Raw genomic sequence first — 21,107 nt, 5'->3', positions numbered from 1 at the left:
AGCGGAGTGCTATAACTCCAAAATATGCTTACCACTATACATCAGAACCTAGGGAACACTACAAATTCTCAAAATTTTCTTAAAAAAAGTCATAAACGGACCTCGAACGTTCCACACAACTAGCCTTATAACCATATGTACAGAAATCAAGCCCCCACGGGCGGGATCAACCGGTTATGACATGGTATTCTTGCAACATGGGTCGGGAGGTCGGGAGGTCGAAGGTCTGCGGCAGTAATTGCGATAACATCAATATCTGTCCGTGCTAAACACCTTCGACCGCCATGTCATCGCCGGGCCCATATTCACCGTGATTTACTCCCTCTCATACTCGTGGGGCAAGGGTGAGGGGGCCGCTGGGCGGCGGGACCCGCCTTTTTGCAACATATGTACAGAAATCAAGAAATTGAACAAACCATTACGTGAAAGTACATTCTACGCCGATTTCGTCGGGAATCAACTTGTGTATATGTCTATAAATCTATCATATAATGACCAACTAGGCTACATAATGATTCATATCCATATGTCACTCCCGCGTAATGATTCATGTTCATATGTCACCCAGTTATGAGACAATGGTACCAGAGCCTAGGATCACCGTCTTCTTCCAACTCGTTAAGCAAATCAATAGATTTCAAAACATTCCAACATTGTAGCAATGTCAATGGATAAATTACGGATTTGGGATCATTTTGCATGACGATCATCCAAGAGAAAAAAAAAAACAAATCAAACAAGGGGAATATACAGAAGTTTTAAATAACACTACATTTGAGCAATGTTTACAACTAGATGAGCTGATGGAACCCAAACTACACCCTTTCAGCTTCCTTGAAGAAACCAATTTTTTAAAATAAGAAACTATATAAATCACACCAGATTGATTCCACAAACTTTGCTGTTTTTTTTTCATATTGTTTCTAAATCAGCTTCAATCACCCCATACCACTCAAAATGGTTATGGTTGCAAGCAAGATAAAGATTGCCACTCAATATCAGGAGAGTGGGCACACGCGATAAATGAAAATCAATGATCATGTGATGATTAGCACATGAATAAAACTCGTTATAAAAAAGAACTGATCTAATTCCTAGCAAAAAATATTAAAAAAAACATATTCAAAGGAAATTAAACAAATGTGGAAGATGGTTCTACACCATGACCTTGAAGTAGAAAATATATAAAGATCAAGACAATCACTAAAATAGGTGCAGAAACAATTAATCATCAAAGATGTCAAAAGATACATTCTTAAGTATCTCAAGTCTGCATAAACGAGGACCATTGCTGAGGCCGTACTTTCCACATCTCCAGTCACTCAGGACTTTTTTTTCATATTGACAAAGAGGATCTCCTGCTAAAGGCTTCTCAATGCCCCCATTCAAGATTACAAACCTCACTTCTCAGGCTCTGGGGCATTTATTTTCAACTACTGCTATCAACACAATGTGTTAATGTATGTTTAAATTTCAGGAATTACTTCAAAAATTAAATTTACCATTTCTTTTTCATTCATTAACAAAGGAACTTCAAAAAGGAAAAATTTATCGGTTCTGACATCAAGTTGGGGGCAAAATTATTCCATATACATCTACTGAAATGTTTGTTTTTCATTTATATAGGAATATGCAAACTCGTAGTTTCTCACCAAGCATTATGCTCAGAAAACACGTTTAGTAAATGTTCACAAAGATATTAATCTGAATACAGCAGGGTAATCATTAATGTCATACAAGTTACCCAGACAATGTATCAACCAAGGAAGAATTACCAATGAAGTTTTTTAGCCCCTTTGACCAAGGTTACCCAGGTAAATGTATCAACGAAAGAAGAATATTACCAAGGAAATTTTTGTAGCCACTTTCACCACGGAATATCTTCAGAAAAGAAAAGCTGTGTTCCTGAGATAATTGCAAAAGGCAATAGATGTTCAGTCTAGGATGAATTATAAATATTGCTCCCCATTGTAAATAACATTGTTTTGATGGAAGATATTACCTTGGTAGAGGTCTTTGCAGAATTAATCACAAAGTTATACGAGTAGTTAGTTAGCTGCCACTCATGTGATTTTCTGTAAGGGGAACCATGAAGCGCAAGAGAAAAAAAATGAAACAGAATCGATGACATATGAATCAAGAGTGTTCAAAAGGTGCTTGTGGTTAAAAATACAAATGCATATGCACAACCAATGACAAACTTAAATTTCAGTAATTAGTCATATTTCAGTGAGATAATAAAGAGAGTACAACCCACCCAAAATGGTCCAACATAATTTATAAAAAAATAGAAAATGAAGGTCAGCACCTAAATCCCAAAAATTGAAAATTTCGACTAACAATTGCAATGGTTTTACAAGGTGGACAGATGAAGAAGCAACTTTGAGGTGCCTTTACCTTGAAAGAAAAAAAAAAGTATTAATGGACCTCTCTGTTGTCCAGACAAGCAGAAGCAAAATACACATTGTACGATATGCACAACTGTCGTACATAAATGATTTATGCTCTCCTTAGAACTCTGTAGGCTCCCTAGTTGCTGAAACCTCATGAATTCCCACAGTCATGATCTTGAAAACACCCTTAACAACCTACCTTATGTGCTTCTTATTGTCATCATACTGTCTCATGGAACGAAGATAGTTTTCTCTGCCATCATGTCCCCTTCTATCATTACTACTATCATACTTGTATCCCTTGCTGAAGTCAGCGTATGCTGTTTTTCTGTTTGACTGAGGAGAGCGAAAGTAATCATTGGGCTTTGATCTTCCATGGGACTCGATGGAACGAAACCTATGATCATTATACACTCTCGTAGATGGGCTTCTACCAGAACTTCGCCTGTAGCCATGCTCCTTTAGATGGTTGGGTGATTCTTTCCTTTCATCAATCCATCTTGTAGAATGCGAAGGGGATGTAAGAGCTGCAGAGTCATAAAAAAACATCTCCTCAAAACTATTCCTGGAGTTGGGTGATCTCATTCTCTCCATTCTGGCTACTGGAGACCTTCTGTGCCTGCGAAAACTGGGGACATCATTTGCCTCCATATCATTTCTTGCCCTAGGAGATGTGCAACGAATAGGTGAACGAGTTCTAGATCTAGAATGAGAGATGATGTGAGAATGAGGAAGACGAAGAGGTCTTCTGTCAGGAGAGTAACTTCGATCTCTTGTGGACAAACGGTGCCCTGATAGGGATGATTCTGTTCTGTCATGAGGAATAGATCTTCCATATTGATTGCTGTCTAGTTCGTGAGCATATCTACCACCCTGCCCCCTACCAACATTGAAGTGCCTATCAGGGCTTATATCCCTTGAATTTTGGAGTCTTCTTTGTAGCCCACATGGATGATCTCTCTCAGCTTGTGGCCCCCACCAAGATGGATGGGTCCTTTGCAAAGACCCATTCACCGGTTTTTTGGGCACACGGCTAACAGATGTAGCACTGCCTGACTTCACTAAGGTTCCATCAGGTGCAACAACAAACCCATTACTCTCTACCTTAGCGACAGCAGCTGCAGCTGCATTCCTTGAAGAAGGTCGCACAAAACTTTGTGCATCATAGTAACCTGGTGAATCATGATATCTGGAACCACGAGAATGTGGAGAATCAAACCAATGGTCATCCCTGACTCTGTCTTGAGCATGTCCAGATGATCCGCTCCACCCTGATGAGTTTTGAGTAGCATTTCTTTTAGCTTTTTCTTCAAGATTATTGTGTCCACCGTACCTAGAATATTAGAGCAGAATAGTTATACAGTGTGCATACAAACTTTGCAAGGAATATTGAAACATTGAAACAGCAAGGAAGAAAAGCAAGCAGTAGAGTTACCTGCTTAATCTGACATATAATTTATCTTTTCTGCATGTCTCATCTGGGGAATTTGGCGCCTCAACTCTAGATGATAAAGCTCCCTTAAAAGATGAACCAGATCTTCTAAATGATTCATCTTCAATAAACAAATGTAAAGCACCAGAAGGAACGCCAAGCCTAGTAGCAGCAATCCCATGATCCAAAAGGCTATCTCCAGTATGCCTACCACCCTCTGGCAGCTGGTCCCATCCTGATGACTTCATCCTCACATTTGCCAAAGGTTCCCTACCGTTGTCACATTCATTATTACATCCAGTATGATCTCTTTCCATTTCGTTATTATTATTTGTAGAATGATTTTTCTGATCAATATCAGCAGGAATTCTCTTCACTTCTCCTGCATCTGGACCATCTGGCATGGATTTGCATCTAGAGAAGGGTTGCTGAGAAAAAATGACTTGCTTATCCTTTCCAGCACACACTTCATCAGCATTGGCTATGCTCCTGGTTTTGAATGTCATGTTCTCCATAGAGAAAGTGGTAGGAGAAGGTAAGACAGAAACAGCTTGAGAGATATCATTCTCCCCATTGTCAGACCCATAATCCACATGTTCAAATTCCATTTCATCAACATCTTCACCCCAACTGTGTAGAACAGATTCCCTAAATTCACCATCCTCAAATTGAGAATCATCATCTCCAACAAGGTTGCTTTTTTCAGGTTCAGTGGCAACATCACCAACTTGAAACTTATCTGAGTCATGGTCACCATGGAAATTTTGACAATTGTCCTTGATGCTTTTGCATGACTCATCTGTTTTCTTAGCATCAGCTACATATTCAAAGGATTTTGGCACAGCTGTAACAGTAGCATAGATAAGGGGTTTGGGGCCAACAAAATTATCATCATCGACCATCATAGCTTCTCTTATATTTTCACACTTAGCAGCAAATGCCACTCCAAACTTCTGCTCATGAGGGTCACATGTCCCAGGGCTATTGTGTTCATGACTAACTAATGATGGTCTTGGGCACATTGCTCCAGAAGACTTATCAACGTAGATGCCATTGAAGCCATCTGATCCATCAGAATGTATTGTTCCACCAGAGGTGCCACATCCTGCAACCAGAAGGTGCCGATCACTACTCTCTACAGAAGTATTTAGAACTCCATGCTCCTTGATCAGAGAGCTGCATGTAGAAATCTCTCCTACACTATTAGTCAGGCAATGATCATCAGGGAGTTTCTCAGAACTTGATGCTATAATATTTACATTTTCATTACAGATTGGCTTGCAGATCAACTGGATCATGCTTGAAAGAGACTTAGCATCATTGTCACAAGTAACATTCTCATTTAAAGGAGAATGAGAAAGCACTGGTTTAACTTTCACCTCCAAGCCAGAACCCATCTTATCCTTTTCTTTTTGGGTAGCCTCAATTGCCAATGAACCGTCTCTCAATGAGCCAAGAGCATTACCAACTTCTGAAGAAATAACTTGAGCACCACAAATGTTGATCCCTGGAGTACCATGCATGAGTTTTGCTTCCTCAGTAGAGCTAACTAAAGAAACAGTCATATCATCCAAGGAATGCATCTTTTTAACCAAATTATCAGAATTAGCAAAAGAGTGGGCGTTCTCATGATTAACAATCAAACAATTACCTATATCAGGTTTTGGTGATGCCTCTTTAAGAGGGCTGTCCTGTCGAATGTCCAAGATCTTGCCAAGTTCTGAAGGACATCTATTTTCCCCATCTTCCTGTTCTTGTTGATGAATTTCACTACCTTCCAACTTCTCATCAAGTTCCCCATTTTCACATAAGGGATAAGTAATAATTGACTCAGAGACTGCAAGATCATCACAATTGCTATTCCATGCATCCATATCAGTGTTAAGATCCCAGTGAAGCCTAGAAACAGAGGAAGATTTTATGTTATCATGAACATTTTGCAACAAGGAGCTTTTTTTGTTCTGTGATTCACAAAAGTTCTCTTCATCTACAGAAACTGCAGTTGAATGAGTTACCATATCCAGCCTATTGCCTTGTAAATCTTCATGTGGCTGTAATTGCAGCTCCTTTTGACATAAAGAAAGTGTTTTTTCATCACTGGTTGATTCTAAATTGATTTCCTTGAAAGAATTTTCTGTCGTGACTAAGTAACCTGAATTTAAGCCTTGACCCACCATTTCACAATTGCAGGCAGCAGCAGCCAATATAGAGATACCTGAGAAATCAGCAGCACTAAGCTCAATCGCATGTTGTGAAATGGGTTCTCTGTTGTCAACAAATCTCTTATCATGGTCATTGTCATATGCTAATGGCTCAGAAGAAGACTGGCCCTCTAATAAATGATCAGAATAATCTGAATATGATGATTGCAATGGAGATGATGGAGATCGAGCAAACAGGAGTTTCCTTTTCTTAATAGGGACAATCTTGAGGGAATCACTGAAGTGTTGCCCAAGAATACTGACACCAACCTGCAAAAGGAAATTTTTGTAAACTCAATTAATAAGAGTTGAAAGGGAGGCAATCTGGAGCATCTTCAAAAGACAAAACCTTCTCGAAATCAGAGAGAGGCATTTCTCCTGTTCCATTGGATTGCTTATCCAAGATCACTTGAGTCTCTTTGGAAATTATGCTACCCGACTTTTTCTTTCTCCCTCCAGAAAATGAAGTTCTAGCTCGTTTAACAGCCCATTGCTTGCCACTCTCAGCTATCGCCCAGTTCAAGTTAGAATCTATAGCTCCTGGAAATTCAATTCCAATGTTATTCAGCATATCTCCCAGTGATACAAAATTCTTGAGCGGATGTGCCAAAAAAAAGTCTTGCAGATACTGATCCTTGGTTTCAACTTTGGAGATATGGTATACAGCACAAGGATATAAATGAATCTGCAAGGTAAATACCACTTGTTTAGTATGAACAGTACTGATAAGCATTGCCATATGACTCTTATACTAGTGTACGCATTTCAGGAGAATATATAGCAATAACAAAGAGAACTCTCATCCCAACTATATTCAAAAACACTAAATGATTTATAAGAACAAGATGCCAACTTGAACAGTACAAATGATAAAACAACAAATGAACTGAGATCGCTCTAACTATTTCTAGTCAAACATGTACAGATTGAATGATCAAATTCCAGATCCCAGGTCCAACCAACTGCAAAGGGACTCAGAAGAGCAAAAAATACACAGCAAATCTTGTATTTTGACAACCTCTGGCATCATGTAAATGTGTATATTTCCGTTCAAAAGCTGACTAATCAATGGTGAAAAAGACAAACGGCTGATAACAAGTCTTGTGAGATTAGGCTAATTGTGCATAAGTGCTCTGAACTTAATCTTCCAGTTCAAGGATAGTACTAACTATCTTCCAGAGAAGGTTGTGCAACAATCTAATGTCTTCCTCAAAATCAATAATATATGAATTCAACAATGCTCCTGCATAAGAGTTGGATATAGAGGAGATGAGAAAGAAGATGAGATGGGATCCATCATTTTTGAAGTTCTGCAAAATTTACTATCCTACACGATCATTATCAGCTCTACTGAATAAATTGCGTACCAAATTTCTGCCTTCTTAATAAAACAAACACCTCCACAAGCAATTTAATAAAATGCTCCCTAATTAGGAAGGCCGGAATCCAAAAGAAGGATGCAAAGTGCTGAATACTCGGTCCACCTACTGAGAGAATGTTCATAAATTCCAGAGTGATATGGACAAAAAGTCCATGAGCATCAGAGATGTTCTGGATCATGTTGCAGAAATAAAATATTATGTAGTTGTTTGAAAAAGGGCAATAAGAATCAAAGCATCCTGATAATTATTCTTCAATCCTGTGAACCCTAACATGATCTAGGTAACCAGTAAGTAGGCTGTTCGAGGACAAGAAACAATGCCTGGCACCAGAAGCAATGTCAATCCCATCTGTTAAAAAATAACAAAACCAATCAGCCCTGTTACGCCAAAATAGCAGATGATCACAAAGGCAGCAGATCCAGACCCAAGTCAATGCCTAAAACTGATCGATCAAAGGTAGATCTTGGCCATGCTGTGGTAAATGGTAAGATCTACAAGAAGCAGGAGCCTGGTAAAAACAATCTCAGCAGCCTCGTGGCCTGGAAACCTAAATCTTCTAAAACCTTGGTAAAGACACATGCCGAGAGACGAAATGATAACGCAAAGAACAGCTGATCATCCAACCGCGCAGTCCTTAACCGAGTCCCATGACAAGTACATCGCGAAGAAGGCGAAGGCGTTGCCAAAAGCAGATCCAAGCCCATGATCATCAGTATGTACAAGAGATAGATTGCAGATTCCGATCCGTGCATATCTATGACCCTCAGTCAAAGACCACGTTTCCCCTATCCCTGTGACCAAGAAACCAAAAACCTGTTCCGACATGCAAGGAAACTGATCATCGAAGCCAAATTCGGCAGATTATAGCAGCTTCTGGCACCCAAATCCCTTTTTCCTCGCGCAAACTCGAGTTGCAAGAGAACCTACAGAAATCATACAGATATGAGGAACTAGGGTTGCTGTACCTGGATCTAGAGAGGTGTACCAGTCTCCATCCTCTCCTTCAGCCTCGTTCCTTTTCCCTGCTCTTTCCCTCCTCTAATTTCCCGTCATCGCTATGATCTCAACCCCGGATATATCGATCGCCGATCGATTCCTTCCTTGGATCCTCCCCAAGAGATAAAAGAAAGCAGTTCCTTATCCTCCACGTGATCCAGAACCTCTTCCGTTCCGTAGGCTATTTCTTGCAGCGATCCCTCCCTGTCCCTCTCCTCTTCTCCGCCCCCTTTCCCTCTTTTCTGGTCCTCTTCGATGCGGTGTTTCTTTATAACTCCATCGCACCTCATCTCTGCCAGCACCGCGACCGCCAGCGTCGCAATCTGCCCTCCGGTCTAGGGACAATTACGATAAATACCATCGGACTCTGGTCTACCATGGGCACGAATACTACGCACCTGGCCTATGTTGGGGCCCTTTATTCATCAAATGACATTCAAGGTAGACTTTGAGGTACCGCCGATGCTTTTAAATGTCTCGCATGTTCTAGCCGACTCGCTGCTGTGGTAAAGAACTGGAACATTTTAAACGATCTTCGGGCATTTGATAAAATGCGTCCGCAGAATATAGAATTTATTAAAAGTTATATTATAATTTTGTATTTATTAAAAGGTACAATAAAATATTAAAATTCTCTTGCTACTCTTTTCGTCAACCTCTCTTTCTCTTGCTACTCGTAAATATCCGAAGTATATTAGAATTATTTTGATTTAAAATTTTTATTGATGATTCAAATAATAATAGTATTAATATTTTTCTTTTTCAATTTCTCAGCGTATGTAACTCTATGATTGTGAAAAATTTTCATACTATTTTAGTTACGAGATTGTCTCTCATCAAAAATCTACGTAAGTATCTTCGTGCGTCCCTTAGACGGTATCGAGGGGTTCCGACAAAAATTCACACTGATCGCATCTCTACAGTGAAGGGTTTAGGGTTTCCGTTAATACTCTCCTTTCAGAATGACGTAAAGAAATGGGTCGGGTGTTTCATCCTTACTATTTAATTATCTATAAAAATATCATCTTCAAAACTATCAAATTTGCAATAGCTCAACCAGTTTGTTATTTTTTTGTTATTAATTTTAAAATTTAAAATTATAGAATTCAGTTGATGTTGGACAGAAATTATATTGGAACAATATGTTAAATCACTTTAATAGTTTTGTTAAAACATTCACAAAGAAAAGAAGATATCATGAATCTGCTATTTTACATAATCGACACATAGCAATGATCAAACAGTATATCTTTGATATTTTCTTGGACATATAAAATACGCAGCATATCCGTGATATATTGGTCAATATATTTCAAAATTAAAATTCAACTCCTCAAACCTTTAAATTCTCAGGTACAACTTATAATTGTAAATTTTAAACATGAAGTAGTAGTATAGTAAAATAAAATAATTTAAAAATCTTAATATTTATTCATTTTGGTTCGCCGATGAACTTGGTATTGGGATATCATGGCAAACAAGGACCCGAAACGATCCCATATCAAGCCCAACGTGAGTCTAATACGTTGGGCATGATATTATCCTATATAATATTTATCTTGTCATAGAAGATAATTAATCATTTAAGTTTTTCAGTTGCATTGGTTGCCTTCACTAGAAGAAACATTTCTTTATTACTTAGTATTGCAGACCAAGGTGCTTTGGTTCAGATTAATTCAATTAAAGCATCGGGTGACTTCTTTTTAACTTATCAAATAAAAAAGAAGCTATCAGATCAAGAATTAAGGAGTTGCTTAAATTTTATATCAATTACATTGAAATAGATGATGATGTTTTATTATTCTATAAAGTCTACATTTAGTATATATTTATTTGTGTCTTATTTTCTTCTAGTACATATAATGTCCTTTAGGTCTTATAGATATAGTAGATAATTTTGACCATCTTGTTAGATTCAACTGGTTGAAGTCATCCATGAATTTATAGCTCCACAATTATCTAAGATTAGGGAGGTATTTTTATCAACTTAGATAATACACTCCAACACCAACGTCCCTTACTTAAAGGGATTTACTGATCTTTGACAATGAGTTTAATTTTTATGGTAAATTTGACAACATTTTACGGACATATATGAATATGTAACACTTGCATGTGATGATGAAGCAAGCATGGTTTTTGGAACATATTCAAATCCATAATTATACAATATTGAAGGAACATGAATAAACAAGTGGAAGAATATTCCTTCACATATTAGTAAGGTGAGGATTTTATTCGACCAACTCTTATCTGAAGAGGTAAATATTGAAGATTGACACTTGGTAGGTTAATATGCAGTTTTTAACATTTGTTTTTATAATTTGACATATTATGATTGAACTAATCTCTACCCAATATGAAAAAGCATTGATTGAGAACCTTGATTTCGTTGATGACATTCCACATCCAATGGAGACATCACAATTTGAAGACATCGAAGCAAGAAGGAAAAGTAATAAGGAATGCTTTAATTGCATTATTTAAGCAAACTAAATCAAGGAGCTAATAATGGATAACATGCATCTGAATAATAGGGTAAAAGAATTACTCAAAATAATAGAAAATAAAGGGATTTTCAATCAAACAATCCTGTAGTGGACCCTCATTCTGAACAAGTAGATTTTGGAACAAGGAGTAGGAGATGACGTGACAGAAGTCACTATGATTACAAGGATACTCTAATTGATAGTCCATTGTGGCTCCAACTTTTTCCTAAGAGGAAGTGGAGCAAGATACAAATATGCCAGCTTATGGAGAACATTTTAGCAGAAGTAGATGGTTAAAAATTTGTAAAAGAACCTGATATTGTGGACAAAGGGAAATGAAAAATTGATGGGGATGATATGGAAGAAGAAAGAGATACCATTACAATAATGGAAGGCAATTCTGAAGTAGAGACAAAGAAGGAAGCAACTGTTGGGTTCGGAGTGCAGCGGAAGACATATATTGAATCATGGATCTTTCGTGGTACATATAGTTTTACATAAAATAATATAAAATATATCTCGAGTCCTCGATAGGTGTGAATAATATCACAGACAGATAAGACAGATAAGAGCCTCACGTGTGACTCCTCTAGCGGTATCCACGCGCACTAGATCACGAACTTGACACGATCCGTTAGGTGCTAGCCTCTTGGATTGACAAAGCCTTGGAAGCACTACGATCTCTTCCGAACGAAGAAGAAGTTGACGAAGGAAACTCGGAGAGAATCAATTCTTCTCTTACATCTTTCCGAGGATGGCTACTTATAGCCTCCAAGGAATACGAAGAGTTAAGTTCTCAATAAATTTATCATTTATGATCTTCATTAATTAGGAAGATGAAGAGTTATAGGCTTCATAAATTCTTCATTTATAACCTTCATTATGATAACTCTTCAAATTCTTCATTAATTATCATGATGATGACTCTTCGAATTCTCCATTAATCATCATGATTATGACTATTTGAATTCTCTCTTCTTTGTATCAAATAAATCTATATTTGATCTTGATCTCGACTAGCTTCCGATACCATTGTTCATGTCTACGTGCTATGTGTGCGACCCTCTAGGTTTTATACACGAAGGCAGTGTAAATCCATACACAGACTAAGGTAACCGTCTAGCAACAGTTTTTAGCCACCCAACGTGACAAAATTAATATCAGTCATAAACTATAAACCATTATGAACCGATTATTGTGTAATTCAATCTCTTCATCTAAGCCTACATCCCAATTAATTCGATACATTATGCATCATTACCAAATTAATTATTTTACTTGATTTCCAAGATATAATAGACTCCTCTTGAATGATAAATCATTCCTCCCATGGCCATGGATTTTGAGTCACTAATATCTCTATCAAGCGGCCAGAATGTTAACTCCTAATCCAAGAGAGCCATGAATCCTCTATTGACTCAACACTATTCTCTCTACGCTTTGTCATACACCCAACTACCGTATTAATCACAATTCGATTAAAGACTGCTTTTAACGGCGTCAAAGCACATAACTCCATGCATAGAATAAATGAAGGTCTCAAGTCAAAAGATCAGTTACACTCATTCATAAGAGGAATAACCAATAATGCTTCATATGTGGTCTCCTCTTGAGCGGGTCGTGTCTAGTGTACCTCTAAAATCAAGGCACCCCCAAGTACAACTTGGATATCCATCCCTCCGGTCTATCTCGACCTAGTCATACTCAGCGTTGATCTAGATATCCATACCTCCTCTAGATATCTATCCGATCAAGGACTGTTTTCAGATTAATATACCGATTAATCTGTGAGATTTTATCATTAATCATATACGTACAGAAAAGTAAATAATTAATGATAAATTCTTGCTTTTATTAAATAATTATCCAAAAAATACATAAGGAGTGTCTTGGCACATAAGTGCACATACTAACAATCTCCCATTTGCACTATTGCCAAACACTACGGACTCTCATTCCTAGGCTCCTCATATGAGTCTCATGTTTCTGTAGAGGTAAGGCCTTTGTGAGTGGGTCTGCGATATTCTCGTTGGTATCTACTCTGCTAACCAACACATCACCCCTCTGAACAATCTCCCTAAGGAGGTGATACTTCCTTAGTACATGCTTGGATCGTTGGTGAGATCTTGGCTCCTTTGCCTGCGCTATGGCCGCATTATTGTCACAATATAACACAACTGGATCAACAATGCTAGGAACCACTTCAAGCTCTGCTATGAAGTTCTTGATCCACACAACTTCCTTTGCTGCCTCTGAAGCTGCTATGTACTCGGACTCAGTTGTTGAATCTGCAACTGTCTCCTGCTTGGAACTCCTCCCGCAAACAGCTGCACCATTCAGATAAAACACATATCCTTGTTGTGACTTCAGATTATCTTGATCTGTCTGAAAACTTACGTCAGTATATCCTCTGACGACTAATTCCTCGTCTCTTCCGAAAACTAAGAACATGTTCTTTGTTCTTCTAAGATACTTGAGGATAGTCTTTACCGCAGTCCAATGACCCTCTCCAGGATCTGACTGATATCTACTGGTCATGCTTAATGCATACGAGACATCTAGTCGAGTGCATATCATAGCATACATTATGGACCCTATAGCCGAAGCATAAGGTATCTTGTCCATTCTACTTCTTTCCTCTTGTGTTCATGGACACATAGCCTTGGAAAGATGCACACTATGTGACACTGGTAAATATCCTCTTTTGGAATCCTGCATACCGAATCTATTCAGTATTTTATCAATGTATACATCTTGACTCAACCCTAGTAACCTGCTTTGTCTATCTCGGTATATTCTAATACCTAAGACATAGGTTGCATCTCCAAGATCTTTCATTGAGAAACACTCTCCCAACCAAGTCTTGGTAGATTCTAGGCTAGGGATGTCATAGCTTATAAGAAGTATATCATCAACATACAACATTAGGAACATAATCTTGCTCCCACTAACCTTCTTGTAAACGCAAGGTTCTTCTGGATTGTTGATAAGAGAAAAATCTTTAATGTCTTCGTCAAATCACAGATTCCAACTCCGAGATGCTTGCTTTAGTCCATAAATGGACTTCTTGAGCCTACATAACTTATTGACATTCTCAGATTTTATAAAATCGGGAGGTTGTACCATATATGCTTCCTCCTGTAACCTTCCATTTAGGAAAGCAATTTTAACATCCATTTGCCAAATCTCGTAGTCCTTGTAAGCCACTATAGCTACCAAAATTATAATGGACTTAAGCATTGCAACGGGCGAAAATGTTTCATCATAGTCAATTCCATGACGTTGATTGAAACCCTTTGCCACAAGCCTAGCTTTATAGGTACTAATGTTCTCATCCATGTCAATCTTTTTCTTGAAGATCCATTTGCACCCTATGGGTTTTACCCCAACTGACACATCAACCAACTCCCAAACTTGGTTGGTGTACATGGAGTCTATTTCAGATTTCATGCCTTCCAACCATTTCTCAGAATCATTTGAAGCAACTGCTTCTTCGTAAGTCGACAGTTCATCATCTTCGATGAGTAACACTTCCTCATCTTGGGTTACCAACCAACCATATCTGTTTGGCTCTCGGTGTATTCTTGTAGACTTATGTTGATCTCGTATTTCTTGAGCAGTTTCGGATGAAGGAGACACTTGTACTTGTAGCGCTGTCTCATTATCCAACTGTTCATCTTCCAACCTGTTTATAGGGTTTATAATTTCTTCAAGACTTACTTTACTCCCACTGCTTTCTTTAGAAATAAATTCCTTTTCCAAGAAAGTAGCATATCGAGCAATAATAACTTTGTGCTCACTTGGGAGATAAAAATAATATCCCATTATAGCTTTAGGATAACCTACAAATGTACATTTTATGGATCTTGCTGCAAGCTTATTAGAATTTTCATTCTTCACATACGTATCACAACCCTATATCTTAAGATAAGATAATTTTGGGTTCTTTCCAAACCATAATTCATAAGGAGTTTTATCTACAGTCTTGGTTGGAACTCGGTTAAGTGTGTGTGCTGCTGTTTCTAAGGCATAACCCCAAAATGACATTGAAAGACTTGCATGACTCATCATTGATCTAACCATATCTATGAGTGTACGATTTCTCCTTTCTGAAACACCATTCCACTTCGGCATTCTAGGAGGTGTAAGTTGGGAATTTATCCCACACTCCTTTAGGTAATCAATGAACTCTTGGCTTAGATACTCGCCACCTCGATCACTCTGAAAGGCCTTAATCTTCTTGCCATGTTGATTTTCTACCTCATTCTTGAACTCCTTAAACTTGTCTAGAGTTTCAGACTTATGTCTCATTAAGTAGACATATCCATATCTACTTAAATCGTCAATAAAAGTCACGAAGTAAGTATATGCTCCTCTAGCCTGAACTTGCAATGACCCACAAACATTACTTTGTATGAGTTCTAGTGGTTCCTTTGCCCGTTCACCTATCTTGGTGAATGACTTCTTGGTCATTTTGCCTTGTAAACATGCTTCACATATATCTATGGACTCTAATTCAAAAGAGTCCAAATACCCATTATTGAGTAATCTAGCGATGCGCTTCTGGGTTATATGACCAAGTCTACAGTGCTAGAGATATGTTAAGTTTGAGTCATGTAATTTCTGTTTCTTACTTTCAATACAATAGATCGGTTCATCTAAGTTAAGAACATAAAGACCATTATTCAATGAACCATTCCCATAGAATATATTATTCAAATAAAAGGAACATAACTTGTCCTTGAATTGAAATAGAAATCCCTTGGTGTCTAAACTTAACACCGAAATGATATTCTTAGAGAAACTAGGAACAAAATAACAGTTTTCTAAATTCAAAACAAGTCCACTAGGCAAATTTATTGAATAGGTTCCTACAGCTAACGCAGCAACTCTCGCTCCATTAGCTACTCGTAGGTCCATTCCGCGCTTGGACAACCGTCTGAAGTCACTTAGACCCTGCATGTTCGCACAAATGTGAGAACTACTTCCAGAATCTATGACCCATGATGAAGAAACAGAAAGATTGCACTCTATCATAAAGATACCTGAAGAATCAGCTCCACTGGCATTCTTCTTCATGAAAATATAGCAGTTTTTCTTCCAGTGACGTTTCTTGCCACAATGGAAGCACGTGGCCTCCTTCTCATCTGATTGGGGTACCTACATCCCTTTCTTAAGCTTCTTCTGAGCTTAATATTTAGGATTCTTCACTACATTAGCCTTGGGATTGAACTTCCTGGTGCTAGGGCGCTTGTTGGTCTTTCTGACCATCATTGCATGCAGTGAAGGATTTACCTTCATATCATTTTCAGCAGTTTTCAGCATTACCATCAGATCAGTCAAACTCTTGTCCATGCTGTTCATGTTGAAGTTCAACACAAACTGAGAAAATGATGGAGGTAGTGACGACAGGATTAGGTCAACAACCAAGTCCTGGTCTAATCTTGGAACCTAAGCTCTCGAGCCTCTCTATGTACCCGATCATCTTGAGTACATGAGACCCAACTTGGTTTCCTTCCTCCAGCATGGTACGAAATAGTGCTCGAGAGGTTTCATACCTCTATACTCTCGCACTCTCTTGGAAGAGCTCACACAAGTACTGATCAATCTCCCTAGCACTCATGTTCTCATGCTGTCTCTGTAACTCGGGAGACATAGAAGACAGTATGATACATTACACATCCAGTGCATCTTCCATATATTGAGAATAATATGACTGATCTTCCTCTGAAGCATTGGGTGTAGGCTCTTTTAGTGGTTCATCTTCGAGTACGTAAATTTTTCTCTCGTATCTTAAGATGATTTTCAATTTCCTATACCAATCCAGGTAGTTGGAACCAAGGAGGATATTCTCTTTCTCGAGAATGCTTTGCAGTGATAAGGTGCTTGTGTTTGCCATCTAAAATTTAAGCAGAGTTTTAGTATTTATGGAATATATTTAATAAAGATCTTTTATAACTCCTATTATTTTATTCAAGTCCAACAACCCCTCACTGTTAGAATCGAGAATTGGTTGGTAACAATTTCTAATAGGACCGAAACCTTGAATCATATAGAATGCACACCGCTGAGTTGTACCTACATACTACATTCATCAAGTAGGCCTTAACTTGCCAATCACAAATCTATGTGACTTTCGGTATGTTTTTGTTGAGCCTTATATTCTCAACACTTGCCCCTTAAATCAGTTAACCTTAGCTGAGCTAAACAAGTTAACGAATTTGAGTTAAGTCAACCCACTAATAATTATGATAAATTATAGATGTTTTGACACAAGCCACAACTGAGTTGTACCGACTTATGTAAAAACTCTAACAATCATCATAGTTATTAGTGGAGGGCTTTTAACAGATCTTGACTTTAATATATTTAAGGGATTTATAATTATTAAAATGTCTCACCATAATTAACTTCTTGTGCATTTGCACAATCTCATTACGAGATTTATCTCCATTAATCCTCTTAGTCTTTTAAGACAAATAGGTCTCGAAGATGTTAACATGCTAATGTACTTATGCCATAAGGAATTTATATCTAAATTATAACACGTATTACTTTACAGGTTTTAGACAAAATTCATTTCTATCATGAAATGTTACGACATATAACTTGCAATAAAGAAATTAAGATTTCTTTGAAATCTCTTGAAACATTGATTCTTTAAATAAATTTTGAAGAATCGGCTTCATACTATATGATCCAACCACGGACCTTGCTCTAATACCACTATAATTGGGTTTAGAGCGCAGCGAAAGACATATATTAAATCATGGATCTTTCGTGGTATATATAGTTTTACATAAAATAATATAAAATATACCTCGAGTCCTCGATAGGTGTGAATAATATCACAGACAGATAAGACATATAAGAGCCCCACGTGTGACTCTTCTAGCGGTATCCACGCGCACTAGATCACGAACTTGACACGATCCGTTAGGTGCTAGCCTCTTGGATTGACAAAGCCTTGGAAGCACTACGATCTCTTCCGAACGAAGAATAAGTTGACGAGGGAAACTCGGAGAGAATCAATTCTTCTCTTGCATCTTTCCGAGGATGGCTACTTATAGCCTCCAAAGAATACGAAGAGTTAAGTTCTCAATAAATTTATCATTTATGATCTTCATTAATTAGGAAGATGAAGAGTTATAGGCTTCATAAATTCTTCATTTATAACCTTCATTATGATAACTCTTCAAATTCTTCATTAATTATCATGATGATGACTCTTCGAATTCTCCATTAATCATCATGATTATGACTATTTGAATTCTCTCTTCTTTGTATCAAATAAATCCATATTTGGTCTTGATCTCGACTAGCTTCCGATACCATTGTTCATGTCTACGTGCTATGTGTGCGACCCTCTAGGTTTTATACACGAAGGCAGTGTAAATCCATACACAGACTAAGGTAACCGTCTAGCAACAGTTTTTAGCCACCCAACGTGACAAAATTAATATCAGTCATAAACTGTAAACCATTATGAACCAATTATTGTGTAATTCAATCTCTTCATCTAAGCCTACATCCCAATTAATTCGATACATTATGCATCATTACCAAATTAATTATTTTACTTGATTTCCAAGATATAATAGACTCCTCTTGAATGATAAATCATTCCTCCCATGGCCATGAATTTTGAGTCATTAATATCTCTATCAAGTGGCCAGGATGTTAACTCCTAATCCAAGAGAGCGATGAATCCTCTATTAACTCAATACTATTCTCTCTACGCTTTGTCATACACCCAACTACCGTATTAATCACAATCCGATTAAAGACTGCTTTTCACAGCGTCAAAACACATAACTCCATGCATAGAATAAATGAAGGTCTCAAGTCAAAAGATCAGTTACACTCGTTCATAAGAGGAATAACCAATGATACTTAATATGTGGTCTCCTCTTGAGCGAGTCGTGTCCAGTGTACCTCTAAACTCAAGGCACCCCCAAGTACAACTTGGATATCCATCCCTCCGGTCTATCTTGACCTAGTCATACTCAGCGTTGATCTAGATATCCATGCCCCCTCTAGATATCTATCCGATCAAGGACTGTTTTCAGATTAATATACTGATTAATCTGTAAGACTTTATCATTAATCATATACGTACAAAAAGTAAATAATTAATGATAAATTCTTGCCTTTATTAAATAATTATCCACAAAATACATAAGGAGTGTCTTGGCACATAAGTGCACACACTAACAGCAACTAGGATTGACCAACTTAATAAAATGAGGAAACAAGTCATTGTTGTAAGTGTATATTTTCATATACAATAGTATTCCATTTGATTTAATTCTTTAATTGAATGTGTTTTATATTTTTGGTCGTAGTTTGTGAAGAAGCAATTTAAGACTCCGAAGAAGAAAAAATAAGACGAAGATGTGACCGACTTGTTAAAACAATTAGATAATCTAAAGTATGTTAGTATACATAGTATATTTAATTAAGTGATAAGTTAAGATAATTATATAGTGCTTTAATTTATTTTCCTGATTTAAACTCATTGATTTACTTTTCAGATTTACAAGTGAATTAGTTTAAGAGTAATCATCTTTTTGTTTAAATGTGCATTCTTTCTTTTCTGGTGTGAATGAAGAGAATTTTACAATAGGGGAGGTAATTGACATGTATTATAAGAGTTTGTTTAGGGGGGACATCCTCGTCTGGTAGGTTATACAACAAGTCTATATATTGTTTAAACTTCTTCACAGTAAAGAATCTAAATGATTTGAGAATATATAATATTAGAATATATTTTATTATTTGGTTAAATATGTGTGACTTTGTATATTTGTAGTCAACGATAAAATCCTCAAGCAAAGTTTGCCCTGCAACAAGTGATAAAGATAAATATGGAAGACGAAGGGTTTAGGTATATTTTTATACCTTTGTCCAATGATAATGCACACTTTCACTTGTTTTCAGTGGACAACAAAGCAATGACGTTCAATCATTACAATTCTCCTGCAAGTGGAAGTAAATAGAAATGTGAAATTCAAGCAGCAGTAAGCATCCAATATTCATGTGTATGTTAGTATTGTAGTATAAATGCTAGTTGATGTAAAATTTTAATTTTCTATTCATTCTTACAAGTATTAGATTTAAAATAATATAGTTATGAGCAACTTGTTGCTATTCATCCATATTTTGAAAGACATTATCCCTTTGACCAATGAGTGTCTCTCATAATAGAATATCTAAAACATGAAGCCAGGTAAGTAAATGAGAAACAGTGTGAATAGAAAATATTGATATAAAATATCGCATATTAAATTGTTGATGCTATTTACAGTGTTGACTATGGCTTTTTTGTGATGCAATACATTCAATGTCTTTTATACCATCTGAAGATGGACTTCAAACAAGGAGATATAAAAAAAATTAGAATTGATGCATTAGTGTAACGACCCGCCTCCTACTAACTAAGCTGTAAGGCCGGGGTTACATTATACTGTTGCTAACTAATCTTAATGTGCGGAAAACTGAGTTAATTAAAAATTTTGCTAACTAATACAATTTCTTCTACTAATTGCTATTAGATCTGAAATTCATGTTTAAACTACATCTTGAATGCTGTTCCTATGCTAAAGGAGGTAATCTAGGCTTCACATATGATCCAGGGCTGAAATGAGGGGTTTCCAGCTGTTATCATGCCTCTCAATCGATCGGTGGATCGATTGGAGTGGTCTGATCGATCCACTGATCGATTCAGCTTGGTACTGTGCACGGGGTAAATTCTAGATCGATCGGCTGATCGATCCAGACTTGCCAATCGATCCAGTGATCGATTCCAAAGCTCTCTGTTCGCAAGAGCTAATTCCCCGATCGATCGGTTGATCGATCCAGAAGCTTACTGTTCGCGGAAACGAGCTCCCTAATCGATCAGCTGATCGATTGAGGGCCCTCTAATCGATCGGCTGATCGATTGGGGTTTCTGATTTCGCAGCTGAGCTCTGATTTCAGCACTGTTTCGTGCATAAATCACATATATCAACTCTATAAGCATAAAGCGAAACTACTAGGCATATCACTACTCATAGTTTGCTATCTCATATCAAACTTAGTAAATACTTCACCTTTCATACTACTTAAACATTCTAAAGTATAGAAAATAACCAAAATCAGAAATGCTAAATTTCAAGTTTGCTAGTTCCCAAGCATCTTTATTCCAAGTTCCTGTCACACACATCTTCATCGCA

General features: G+C 37.3%; 1 protein-coding gene across 4 annotated transcripts; it reads right to left on the bottom strand.

Moving 5' to 3' along the window:
• Positions 1–2,206: 2,206 nt before the first annotated feature.
• LOC121978152 lies at positions 2,207–8,655 on the bottom strand. Of its 4 annotated transcripts, XM_042530550.1 has the most exons (5): positions 7,833–8,655; positions 7,394–7,756; positions 6,376–6,711; positions 3,829–6,296; positions 2,207–3,726 (listed from the first exon to the last, which is right to left on the bottom strand). In XM_042530550.1, exons 3-5 carry the CDS (start codon positions 6,595–6,597, stop codon positions 2,589–2,591), a joined length of 3,828 nt encoding a protein of 1,275 aa, XP_042386484.1. In that variant the 5' UTR covers positions 6,598–6,711; positions 7,394–7,756; positions 7,833–8,655; the 3' UTR covers positions 2,207–2,588. The 4 variants fall into 4 exon arrangements, with proteins under 4 accessions (XP_042386484.1, XP_042386477.1, XP_042386471.1 ...); XM_042530543.1 differs by having other exon boundaries at positions 7,394–8,655; XM_042530537.1 differs by lacking the exon at positions 7,394–7,756 and having other exon boundaries at positions 8,374–8,655.
• Positions 8,656–21,107: the final 12,452 nt, after the last annotated feature.

Source organism: Zingiber officinale, chromosome 1B (genome assembly GCF_018446385.1).
Source record: "Zingiber officinale cultivar Zhangliang chromosome 1B, Zo_v1.1, whole genome shotgun sequence".
Taxonomy (NCBI): Eukaryota; Viridiplantae; Streptophyta; class Magnoliopsida; order Zingiberales; family Zingiberaceae; genus Zingiber; species Zingiber officinale.
This window is presented reverse-complemented; position numbering and strand designations above follow the sequence as displayed.

Bases quoted from the DNA above. Each gene is read 5' to 3' on its own strand.
- LOC121978152 (XM_042530530.1), bottom strand. The intron at 6,297-6,375 runs GTTTTGTCTTTT...TTCCTTTTGCAG, and splicing joins CTCTCTCTGATTTCGAGAAG to GTTGGTGTCAGTATTCTTGG. The intron at 3,727-3,828 runs GTAACTCTACTG...CTAATATTCTAG, and splicing joins TTATATGTCAGATTAAGCAG to GTACGGTGGACACAATAATC.